This window comes from Gopherus evgoodei, chromosome 1 (assembly GCF_007399415.2).
Source record: "Gopherus evgoodei ecotype Sinaloan lineage chromosome 1, rGopEvg1_v1.p, whole genome shotgun sequence".
Taxonomy (NCBI): domain Eukaryota; kingdom Metazoa; phylum Chordata; order Testudines; family Testudinidae; genus Gopherus; species Gopherus evgoodei.
Genome location: NC_044322.1, coordinates 289,960,722 through 289,972,895, shown reverse-complemented (window position 1 = coordinate 289,972,895; position 12,174 = coordinate 289,960,722). Strand labels below are relative to the sequence as shown.

Here is a 12,174-nt window from a genome sequence, read left to right as displayed (position 1 = left end):
GCATCTGACAAAATGGGTATTCACCCACAAAAGTTTATGCTCCAATACATCTATTAGTCTATAAGGTACCACAGGACTCTTTGTTGCTTTTTACAGATCCAGATTAACACGGCTACCCCTCTAATACTTGACTTCCAGTTATAAGACCCTATTTTCAATTGCTTATAATTTTGCCTAACTATCACCATTCAGGCTGAAATTTTCCATGCCAGAGGTCTGCCTCAGATCTTTTTTGGTGGAGGAATGGGGAATTCTCAGCTAAAAGAGTTCAGCCATTTCTGAGAACGAAGCAAGAGAAAATATGTTGTGCTCATGCTGATTTTTGGTGGCCTGTTCTTTGAATAGCTGTAAGCACCTCATGCTTTGAAGCAGCGACGTGAAAACTATGAGGGTGGGGGTGGTCTTTGTGTCAGGGATATGCCTTTTTCCATCTCTGTGCAAATCTGCCCAAATAGGACTAAGTTATAATTCTTTGAAATATCACCATTTACACATGCTCAATAGAGACTTCTTAGATTTTAGCAACTAAATTCCCTGAAGATTCAATCCACATGGGCATACTACAGCCTGGGACCAAGCAGGGCTTTTCTTGAAATTGTAGCTTTGTGCTACTGCAGGGCATGATGGGTCTCTTAAGTCAGAGACCTAAATTGACTACAGGGAGTAGGTCTCTCCTCTGCTGTCAATGATGCCCTACTGGGCCCAGGCTGTAGAGGAAGCTGACCAATTTGAATGCAGAGGGAACAAGACTTGCAGATGAGAAGCAGAGTAGATTTGGATAGGAAGTCTGGGGAGAGGGAAAGGGAAACTAGGACTAGGAGTTGAGATGGGGATAGAGAGTGGGACTGGCTGAGCAAGGAGATTGGGACTCAGCGCTGAGGAGGGAAATGACCAGTGGGGACTGGGAGTCAGTAGTTGGGGAGGAAACTGAGATAAAATAAGAAGCCAAGAGGGGGATGGATTTGGTGGGGGGGAGCCTGGGACTGGCTGGGCAATTAAACTGTGACTTAGAGCTAGTGATGTGGCAGTAAAGTAATGAAGAAGGAGGAAAGATATATCAGAAGAGGAACTGTGGTGCATGGGGGAAGTAGTGGTGTTACTTGGGCTAAGAGATGAGGACAAGGAGCTGAGGTGGGGGAAACACTGTAACTAGAGGAGAAGCCCAAGGACAGAGATGGGGTTTGGTAGCCAGTGAGGATAGGGAACGTGGACAAGGAGTTCAGAATGTGGACAACTGGAGTTCAGGATGCTGAGAGACCGATTGGAGTGGTAGAGAGAGTGGGAGAACTGGGATTGGGTGGGGAAAGAGACAAGGAATGGGAGGAAAGTCAGGGAACTGTGAAAAGCTGGGCAAAGAGACTGGGAGTTGAGGGAGAGGGCCTTAAGGACAGGGGAGTCCAGAGGAGTGAGACGAGGCTGTGCTAAGCAAGGAGACTGGGACAGGGATAAGAAAACTGAGGAATGGAGACTGGGACTTGGATGGGGAAAAGCCAAGACTCGGACAAGGACAGTTTGGAGTATAAAAGATAGGATGTGATTATGTCATTAAAGACTGTAACATAATGCATATGCACAAGGAGGTGCAAATTCAGGTTGATGAGGCAGCCTTAATTGTGTCATTTTTTAACTTGAGACTGCTTAACTTTGCAACTGTAATCATACTGTTTTGCATGTAGTAGATTATAATTTGATGCCATTCACCTGAGAGTTAGCATAGGTTACTGGACTGAGCATGGGGTTGGAACTCCTGAGGTCTAACCCCATTTATTCTGCTGAATTAGCATGTGGCCTTAGATAAATCACAGTTTATACATATGGGGAAAATAATGTCTGTTAGTTAATAGGTGCAATCCTGACCCTATTAAAGCCATTAGTCTTTTTGCCATGGACTTCGGTGGGGCCAGGATTTCACTAAATGTGTCTATAGGACATTCAAAATGTGCTATGTAAATGCAGAGTAGTAGTATTCTGAAAACTGCCATACTTCATTTTTTAATTAATTGTTTGATCCTGCTTATTTCTGATTAGCTTTGCAAGATTGTTTGATTTTTCCCTTCAAATTGTTTCTTCTACACTACATTAAATGCATTTTCAAAAATGTCAAGATTGCTGCCCCAAAGTGCATTTCTGTCATTACCATCATTCTCCCACTATCCTTGTACCTTTGCTGTCTGAGTTTTTCAGAGCAAGGATTTTACTTTGAGAAGTTTGTCAGATTTTGATCCTTTTTCACATATTGGCTTCCATAATCCTTACAAAGTTCAAATCAGATTAAAGCACTAGTGATGTTATACTGTGATTGCAGGGCGCCACGCTTCGCCAACTGTGGTGTGTTTTGATTTTTTTTCTATGTCCTCCCTCATTATTCTAGCCTTCTTTGGGGACTTTTCTTAACCTACTTCCGTTTTTTTTACCCTCATCTGTGATCTTGATGTGTTTATGGTTAAACACAAATTCATGCTGTATTTTCACTGATACTCCATGCTGTATAATGTGAATTGATTGAAAAGAAATAGCTTTTGCATAGCAGATGTGATGTTAATTTGATTACTTTGGGAATTTTGATTGATACTCCCACTTTCAATTCCTTTCCAACCAGACTTTCATCTCGTTTGTGTTCTTTCATCCTTAATAAGACTGTGCCTTCATCACTAAGGTGTCCATAAAGTTAGTTTGTTTTTTAACTTGCCGGCATTGAAACCAATGCATTGTCTTAGAGGTCTTCGTTCATATATAGGTGAACAGTCACAATGTAGAACTTTTTTTTTATTTTTGCAATTCAAATGATAAATCTATTAAAATGCTATGTCCTCAGACTGGTTATCATTTTACTTCATAGGAGAAGCCTACATGAGACTGAGCAAGTTGCCTGAAGCAGAACATTGGTATATGGAGTCGTTGCGATCCAAGACTGACCACATCCCAGCACATCTCACATACGGGAAACTTCTGGCTCTAACGGTGAGTTAATCCACCATTTCTGAGAGTAAATACTAGAGCTCCCAAAAGAAGTGAGGTAGAGGGATAACCTGGCCTTGTGACATTCTTGGTCTGGAAATTGATTATGATGTTATTAATAAATACTTTGTATTTCAATAGTATCTTCCAACTCAGGAACTAAATATACTGTAAAACATCACCTATATATTTTTTTAACCCCTTGCCCATTAACGAAATGCAGCCACCTCTGAGGAGGAACACAGCAGCTGTAGTATAGCTCACAGTAACCATATACAAGTTTATAACAGGAAATAAAGAATACTATATCCATCTGAAAGATACTTGCATTAAGAATAAGAGTTTGTCTACAGAGTGGGATAATGCATTGTACGGGAGTGTGATCTTTATAAATGTACTAATGTGTTGCACATTAATTGGTCTGTATTGACCCTGCTGGGGTGCACTAAAAGTTCCCTGGTGCGAACTAATGTAATCTGTTTCAAATTGTATCATAGTGCAGTTCCGTGAGGTCAAAGCCATAAGTTACTTTATTATAGTTGATTTAGATGGTGAATGTCCTTATTTTAATATTAAAATATCTTTGTTTGCATGCCACCTTTCATCGAAGGATCCTAAAGCATTTACAGATGGCAGTTGGTCCGTGCAATAATGTGATACATTAAAACATTATCTTTATTTTACAAGGGAAACTGAGGTATTCCTCAATGGTGAAGTGTCTTGCCGAGTCATACAGCACATCGGTAGCAGAGCTGGGACTGTAACCCAGAACGCCCAATTACTTGTTTTATACTCAGCCTGCACACTTCCATCTTTTAATGGTAGCTGTTCCATGATGATTTTCTTGGCCTCATCTTTCAAAGGAAAGGCCTTACATTGCCCTTCTCACATTCTTAGTGCAGGGCTGGCTATACCATGATTTTGCTAGACTTTTTCAACATGCTCATGTTGCCTCCTCAAATTCACTTTCAGATCTGTAAACAGTTGAGCTCATGGCTCCAGCATAAGGTGCCCAAAGATAGTCACAGAAGAGAAGGGAATTACAGTCCCTATTTGGATATCTCATTGCACCAGTAGTGTGCAGCTAACTGTCCCTTGGACATTTTGAAGTTATAAAATGGATTGCCTTTTTTCTTAGTCACTAATTCTTGCTCCCAATTTTGCAGCTGCCATTTTCTTCCCATTTCTTTCTGCTGTGCTGATCACCCCCTCTCTATTTTCTACTTACAATCTTCTTCTTCTCTCCCATACTCTTCTTTATCTTTCAGCCTTTCACTTCCATTGGCATATCTCCTTTGTTTCCCCAGTTGTCATGTGGGTGTGTCTTCACTGAAACACACGCACACATACCCCACCACCACCATCACCAACAACCACCCACCCACCCACCTACCACCAAACAGTGTGTTCTTAACTCTGGTTAAAATAGCAGTGAAGACATGGCAATTTGGCTTTTAGCTTGGGTTAGCATCTCGCTTTCAACCGCAGACTCCCCTCTAGGCTTTAACTGAAGCTACTCACTCAAGTTAAAAGCCGAGTTGCCTTGTCTTCACTGCTATTTTAACCCGAGTCAGCTATCATGGTTTAGCTAACATGAATTAATAACGCACCTATTGATGTGGACACAGCAGCAAAATGAGAACAGACATGTGTGGAATTTAGTGGCAGGCTGCAACTTTTATTAAGTTGTAACGGAGGGGAGGACTGCTACTCACCCATCACCCATCCTCTCCTGTATTAGGCATTGAATTGGTTCCAGCGAGGTGGTTATAGGACTTATTATCATATAACCCATAACATGGGGTAGGACTTCCTCCACTTACCCCAGAATTCAGTTCTCTCTGAGTCCTAGAACCCTTCCCCCATGAAGGAAACAGAGGGTGAACTTGTGTGGGGACCTGGGCCCATGAGGACCACAGGGTCCGATTTCTGTCTGCGAGGGCCACAAGGTTTCACCCTATTACTTTAGCCCAAAGTCCATCACCAAAATCCCAGGTCTCTTACCTCTGGGGACTGTTCATTTTATTCCCTTAGCCACAATGAAAACTGGATACAGGGAGCATCAGCAACTAGCTTGATCGCTCTCCCCACCCAACCATACTGCATGGTATCACAATTCCTGCCCAGTCCATTGCCTCGTATCCTATAGCCATATATCAGCATTTCCATCGGACAAATGTACGTCTTCCTTGCTGGAATGGAGCTGAAAAAGTCTTCACCTGGCTCCTGCTCTGAGCTAAATCCTGGGAACTGGGAAGTGCTGGCAAAACGGCACCCCTCTCTCCCAGCTGGCCAATGGGTGCCAGAGACTCCCGGGGGACGAGCTACCTAGTGTCCCTTGACGAGTGTCTCCATCCCTTGCCATTGGGACTGTCTCTCTTTCACAGCAGGCTCCATCAATTTCCCCCATCCATTGATGAGGATGGTGACATTGTTTGCAGTGAAGACAATACTGTGTGTTGCTCTTACTTGTTCTGCTCCTCAATCCTTTGGCTTCCCTCTGAACACCCTCATCTTCCTTTGTCTCAGCTTCACTATGGCCCCTCTTCTACACAATCTTCTAACAAAGGACTTTTGTGTGCAGGAAAGAAATGTAGAAGAAATACTTTAACGCCACCATATTCTCCATCCTTTCTTCACTTTTGCTTAAAATACATGAATTGCAATGAGAAAAGTTTAGAACAGAAGGACTGAGATGAGAGAAGGAAGTGACAACAACAATTAAAGTGAATTCAACATCTATTTTCAAATGTTAGTAAAAGCTGTCAATTAAAAGGTTTAATAAAACCAGTACAGATTTGAGCTTTCAGTTTGCTATGGAATAATAGTTGAGGTCTGATCATTATCCCACTGTCTGTCAGTTTCAACCTGTGGAACTATAATTTTCCACTCTAATTCCCAATTCCAGTTAAAATTTCTCACATACTGACATACACACGCACTTTTGGGATATATCTATTTAATATTAAACTCCAAGTAGACTACATCATAACATTTCCCTGTTCACCTTCCTCTTCTGGCCCACTTCATTATTTGCACCTGAGGAGTATATTTGAAAGCTTGCATGATTTTTTTTTCTTCCTCATTCTCTTTTTTTTTCTTGAAGAAATATTTTTATGAGACACAGAAGTTCTATTTTACTAGAACATGTGGAAGGGGAAGGAAGGGTTTTCTCAGAATCCAAATCTCTGTTTTTTCCACCCCACACACCTCTTTCTTTATTTAATTTTACATATATTCTTAATTGCTGATTATATGGAATATATGATCTGTTATGGGATTTCTTGTCATTTCCATGAAAAAATAATCGTATAACATTTTTTTAACATCTTAATTATTTCCAAATTATGAGAACTGGCTACAGGAAATTTTAGATTTGTCCTTTAGTCCTGAAATAATTTTATTATATAATTTTGGGTTTCTGAATTGATAACATGCACCTAATTTGGAGGGAGAATGGAGAAGGGTGAAAATGTCCACACAAATTTGTATTAGAATTTAACTGTTTACATTTCTTGAAGGAATTTAAACACAAGATACATATGAAGCAGACATTGCCTTCAGGTTCAGGAAAGAATATATATCATTATCAGAACTGAAAAGAATCTCTATACAACTCTGAGTATTGGACACCACATCATGGTGTTGAACCATAGGCCAATGAAATGCAATATCCCTCCTTTTCCCACACACGCACTCTTTCATGTTTGTCTATTTTCATCAAAAATGATTAAGATGGCCCTAAAATTATCTTTTCTTTTATTTCTGCCAAGTCTTCTCTGTATATATTCGTTGCTGTGCTTATGATATCAATGTGCAATAACAGAAAAATAAGACAGAAGACACAAAAGGAGCATATTTTTGTTTGTTTGTTTTTTACCCTTCCAGAATGTAATTAACATTGTGCTTCAGAACACACCACTATTTAGATGATGATGTGGTAGTGGATATGAAATGCCTATATGTGGTTGTGGTTTGTTGTTGTTGTTTTTAATTATTCGAGTTTGGTCACTGACATTTCAATATTGGGAATGATTTATGACCAATAAATAGGAAAGGAGCAGAATATATTTTATTGGATTTTCTACAGTCATCAGTTTTTTCAGGAGAGCTGAATGGAGCAGGAAATTGGCAGTGGGATATGAAACCTTTGACCTCCAGGTTGATGGTTCAGCCTTGGTCAGTTTTACAGCACAATGGTTGTTCCATGGCATCTGTGAAAGAAGTTTCAAGCAGAGGTATCTTCATCACAAAGGCTTCTTTCAAGACTGGCACTAACTGGCATGCTTGATCAAAGTCTCTACAGATTCTGCTGGGATTGAATGAAGATAGAAACAGGAATAATCTCTCATCTCATCCCTCCAAGCCAGGGTTAGAGTCACGTTGTGATTCATTCTTAATTTGAACTTTGCTATTTAAGTCTATTGAATAGAAATGGACACTGCATAGATGACTGAAAAAAGGCAGGAAGGTATTATAGTGCCTTTGTGATTCTCTCAAATGTTAAGGAGAGACATTTTGGGGTGTCTCCTTTTATGTCACACCAGTCAGTTTGTTTAAATTCAAACTTTTTGCAACTTTTTATTTGAGCTAGAATAAAATGAATGTTGAAACAAGCTTCTGTTAAAAGTTTGACTTGGCTGTTAGCTTATTGTCCAAGGAAGAGTTGGGGCAGTGAGGGGGAGGAGATGAAGAATGAAAATGATAACTGAGCTAGAAAACTTTCCTTGGCCAGGGAGCTAAAAAAAAAAAAAAAATTCTCAGCCAAGCTTCTAGGTCTCAGCCGAAGGCAATTGTACAACATAAACCTAGTTGTAAAATCAAAACTGTAAAGTTCACAAATTCAATAATGTTTTATTTCCTGACTTAAATAGCCCAATTTTAACCCCAGCTTTTCTGCCTCCTTAAGTCTGTTGCCAGTATTAACACCTACTAATAGCACTGAGACTTGGTTCATTTATTCCCCCAGTGCCAAACCTGGCTATTGAACCAGTTTCTTGTACCTTCTAGATTCATCTTCCTCTTGTGAACAACTGTTATGATTGTGGGGAGGACGTAACCTATGCCCAGTCTGTTAAGACTTGCCAAATTGCTGCTAATTGCTGTAGGCTGTGATTTCTCAATTGGCAGTAGGAGCAATTTACAGTTGTATAAACGTAGGAGTAAAAATCAAGCAGAGTGCTAGAGTGCTGAGTTACTAAATGCATTTATATTGTCTGGACTTGGCTCTAACATATCAAACACAACTAATGAAATATGAATGCAGAGAGCATGTTCTTAACCTATGATTTCTTTTATGATTTCCTGATACTTTTTATTTCTTCAATAATTAGTCCTATAAGACTCCTTGAAATAAAGCCACTTTACTGCTCTATCTATACCTGTTTAGGTGTGAAAAGTTAATAAAATCCTCCTTTCTCTTCTTGACCGCTTGGGACAATGACTTCCGCGTCTTGTTCCTTTTCTCAGTCCACTGAAACAAGTTTCTAATTATCATAGTTGCCTTCAGCGATGTAGGATATGAATCAAACTCAAATCTCAAGTGCAATAGAAATTAAAAGCTGACATCAGATCTTGCTGAAAAGAGATTTTTAAACAGAATTTGTTCCTTTTTGAGTGGTTTGCCCTGCTGAAACACAGGATGATATACCCTGTTTTTACAACTGTAAAAAACGGTAAATAAGAATTCATCCTGTACTGAAAAACTTAAAATTATGGTAACTGTATGGTGAATGAATGATATTAATTCATTTAATTTGAAGTTGATTTTTGCAGCTTCAGATCTGCATGCGGCTAATATTACTCCTGTTTTGAAGGGCTGCTTGCATAGAGGGACTTTAAACCTGCATTTTACAAGCAATAAAATGAACAATGGACGGCAGAAAGTCTGATCTAAGCTTTATAATTTTTCTTGTGCTAATTTGCTTGGTTTTTGTATATGCTTAGTATGAGGTTATTTGGAAGCTGCTAACCCACTTCCACCTGTTTCTGCAAAAGAGCAGAAAATACCAGCTTCAGTTTAAAGCACAACATAAAATCTAATTATTTACACACATCCCCAGAAATGAATATTGTTGCAAACCTTTCTACGTTTTGATGTGTTACACACTAGTATTTTGTTTACTTATTTTGATATTACTGTTTCTTTAGAAAAAGTTTAAATTGTGCTTTTTGTTTAAGAACTCTTTGATATAGGAGTAATCATTTTTGTGTGTGGGTCTTGTGAGTGTTTATAATGCTTAGTACAATGAGTCCCAATCTCTGATTGGGCCTTAGACACCCCTGAAATAATAATTCTATTTTGAGCCTACCCAAATAGTGCATTTGTGTGTCTGTGCATGCAATAAAATGATATGGCTTAAACCTTTTAAAAAAACAACTATTCATGAAACAGACAATTGTCTTCCTGGGCAAAATGACTCTTGGTAAAGCTTACTGTCGGAGTATCTGCAAGGATATGTCCATGGAACTCAGAAGACGCTGTCTGTGTTGTAATAAAAGCTGGACATTTAAAGTTACACTGTGTAGACCTCAAAAACATTTTACTTATTGATCTTTTCAATACATTTCATGTAAGTCTATTTATTTGTTCATATGTGACAATACATCTGAGGTCTAATTCTCATTTATACTAATTCTCATTTATACTACAGCAACTTCATTCTCTCTAACGGTATGTCTACACTACCCGCCAGATCAGTAGGCAGTGATCGATCTAGTGGGGGGTCGATTTGTCTAGTCTAGACGCGATAAATCGGCCCCCAAACGCTCTCCTGTTGACTCTTGTGCTCCAGCTAGCTGAGAAGCGCAGGCAGAGTCGACGGGGGAGCGGCAGCAGTCTACTCACCAGGGTGAAGGCATCATGGTAAGTCGATCTAAGTACATCGACTTCAGCTATATTATTCACGTAGCTGAAGTTGCATAACTTTGATCGATCGCCCCCAGTGTAGACCAGGCCTTAGAGTGCAAAGATGCCTTCAAGTGGGAGCAATTTGTATTTTAGACAGTTTAAATACAATTTACTTCCACTTTGAGGCCCCTTTAAACTGATAGAGTAGTGTAAAGAAGCTGAAGTGTAAATGAGACTCAGATCCCTCATTTTTTTTATAGCTGGTTGTTAAATCTTTACCAACATGTGGTCGTTCACTGAATATATAGATACAACCTCATATGTTTTTTGGATGCCATTATATTCACTCAATAGTTATGTTCTAAGTTGAAATTCACTCAGCACTAAACCTGTGTACCACAAAGTGCTCAATTCTGCTTCCTTTGAGGTAGATGGTAAAGCTCTCATTGGCTTATTTGGGAGAAGAGGTAGGCCAACACTGAGCTCTTGGGAAATCCTACACTAAAATTATAAGCTCCCTGTGCTGCTCTATTGTGTAAATATTTGTAATGTCTTTATACCTTTTCTGGGATATGGGAAATGCCAAGAAGAAACAGATAGTGTTCCTGTACATGCAGAAACACTGACAAAACTTGAAATGCTTGAATATTGTGCTCCAAAGGAATGGTGTAATGAATTTGGATCTTCTTACCTAGTATCAACAGTCACAAATATTTGGTGACTCGTACATCAGGTAATGCTGTATGCTCATAGCTAAAAATTATGCTCACTAGGTTACATTTTTTTCAGAATTTGTATAAGAAAAGCTAAATTTAGCGGTTGAAAAGTATGATTAGTAGCTCAGCTAGTAGGCTAACTAGAAAGCAGCCTGTTGGCTAGTGTTTAAGTTCCTAATTTTATTTTATTTATTCATTTCTCAAAAACAGAATTTAGCCATTTGGGTCAGCAGTACCTGAATGTTGTGCATTTTTTAAGTTCTCTTAAGATCTTGCATGCTAAGTTAGATAAATTGTTTGAGAAACCTGCTGGTGAAAGCAACATCTGATCTGACCTCATCAGTCAACTGGAAAACATGGGGTAACAGCCAAAGCACCTGAGCTCTTGCCTTACCTAGGTAATTTATTTCTTCTTCACAAGGAAAAACATAATTCTTATGAAAGGCTTTCAAATTGCAGAACTCCATTTATAAAATTTAATGGAGTCTCTTTGTCAAAAAATGACAGGCCCAGGTGCAGCCTTGAGCATGTACTGTAATTCGCTTTGCATTGTGTGAACAAAGTTTTCAAAGGGAGAAAGTGGCAGTACACATGCTAAGGAAACATCATACATAAGCAGGGTCATTTTTGCATTAGTGTGACTTCAGTAGGCATTCAGCCTAAAGCTTTTGCCTACTGGTGGCTGTCAGTTGGCATATGCTTATACTGGATAAACAGTGATGTTGGATGCACTAATCTCTTTCTAGAAACCTTACTTAGGGGTCATAGATGGAACCAGATTGAAGGTTTCAATTTTATATACCCCAAGTGATTTCTGCTCACATCAAAATGCCCACAATTTGTAATAATACAAATAGTGGTTAGTTTGCTTAAGAAACAGCCCAATAATATAAAATTAGGCAAGATGTAGTTTAGGAATTGTACATTTTGGTGAATCTCTTTGGAGAAACATGAAGTATTGGTTTGCCTTTTACATGGCACCACATAGTGCTATTGATCTCTGTCCCTGCCTGCAGGTATATGGGATCTTGGGGAGCAATTACCACACAGCTGGGGTTCCAATTAATTTCTTTATTAAAGGGAAAAAAAGGAAGTGGTGGGAATTTAATAATGAAATATGATGGGATGGGGTGTATAGGGTGTTTACAATAGACAACGATGTGGGGGGGGTTCTTCTTATTGAACAGTGTAGGGAGTTCTAATAGTGGGCTACAGCAAGTGGGGTTCAGCACAATGGGATACAGCACAGTCAATAAGCAACTCTAGATACAGTGTGGAAATGCAAAGCGTACCCAAAAGAAATGCAAAATAAAATGGTAGCTTCTATATGAGTTAATAGCTAGATACACAATGTAACACAGTGGCATCAATGTAAATACAAAGTATATCAGAAAAGTGGAGGCAACCAATGGGGTGTTATAATTACAAGTAAAATGTGAGTTACAGTACAACAATACAATATCAATATAAAGGCTGGGTCAAGAAACAGGAGGGGGGGTGAGTGATTAGTGGTATGCAGACGAGCGGCTAGAAGCAGCAAGAGACTCTGAAGCCCTGCAGGGTAAGGACAACGGAGTAATGTGATGGTGATCTTCGGTAGGGGAGGGACAGTGGAGAAGTGTAAAGAAGGGCTAGAGAGAGGTTTAAGCA

At 39.3% G+C, this 12,174-nt stretch overlaps 1 protein-coding gene across 1 annotated transcript in view; it reads left to right on the top strand.

Annotated features, from left to right (window-relative positions):
• Window positions 1-12,174, top strand: part of TMTC2 (transmembrane O-mannosyltransferase targeting cadherins 2) — a 402,975-nt gene that overhangs the window by 288,225 nt on the left and 102,576 nt on the right. The window contains exon 8 of the mRNA XM_030548615.1: window positions 2,840-2,961. Coding sequence (XP_030404475.1) covers window positions 2,840-2,961 — 122 coding nt within the window. The remainder of the gene's footprint in view (window positions 1-2,839; window positions 2,962-12,174) is intronic.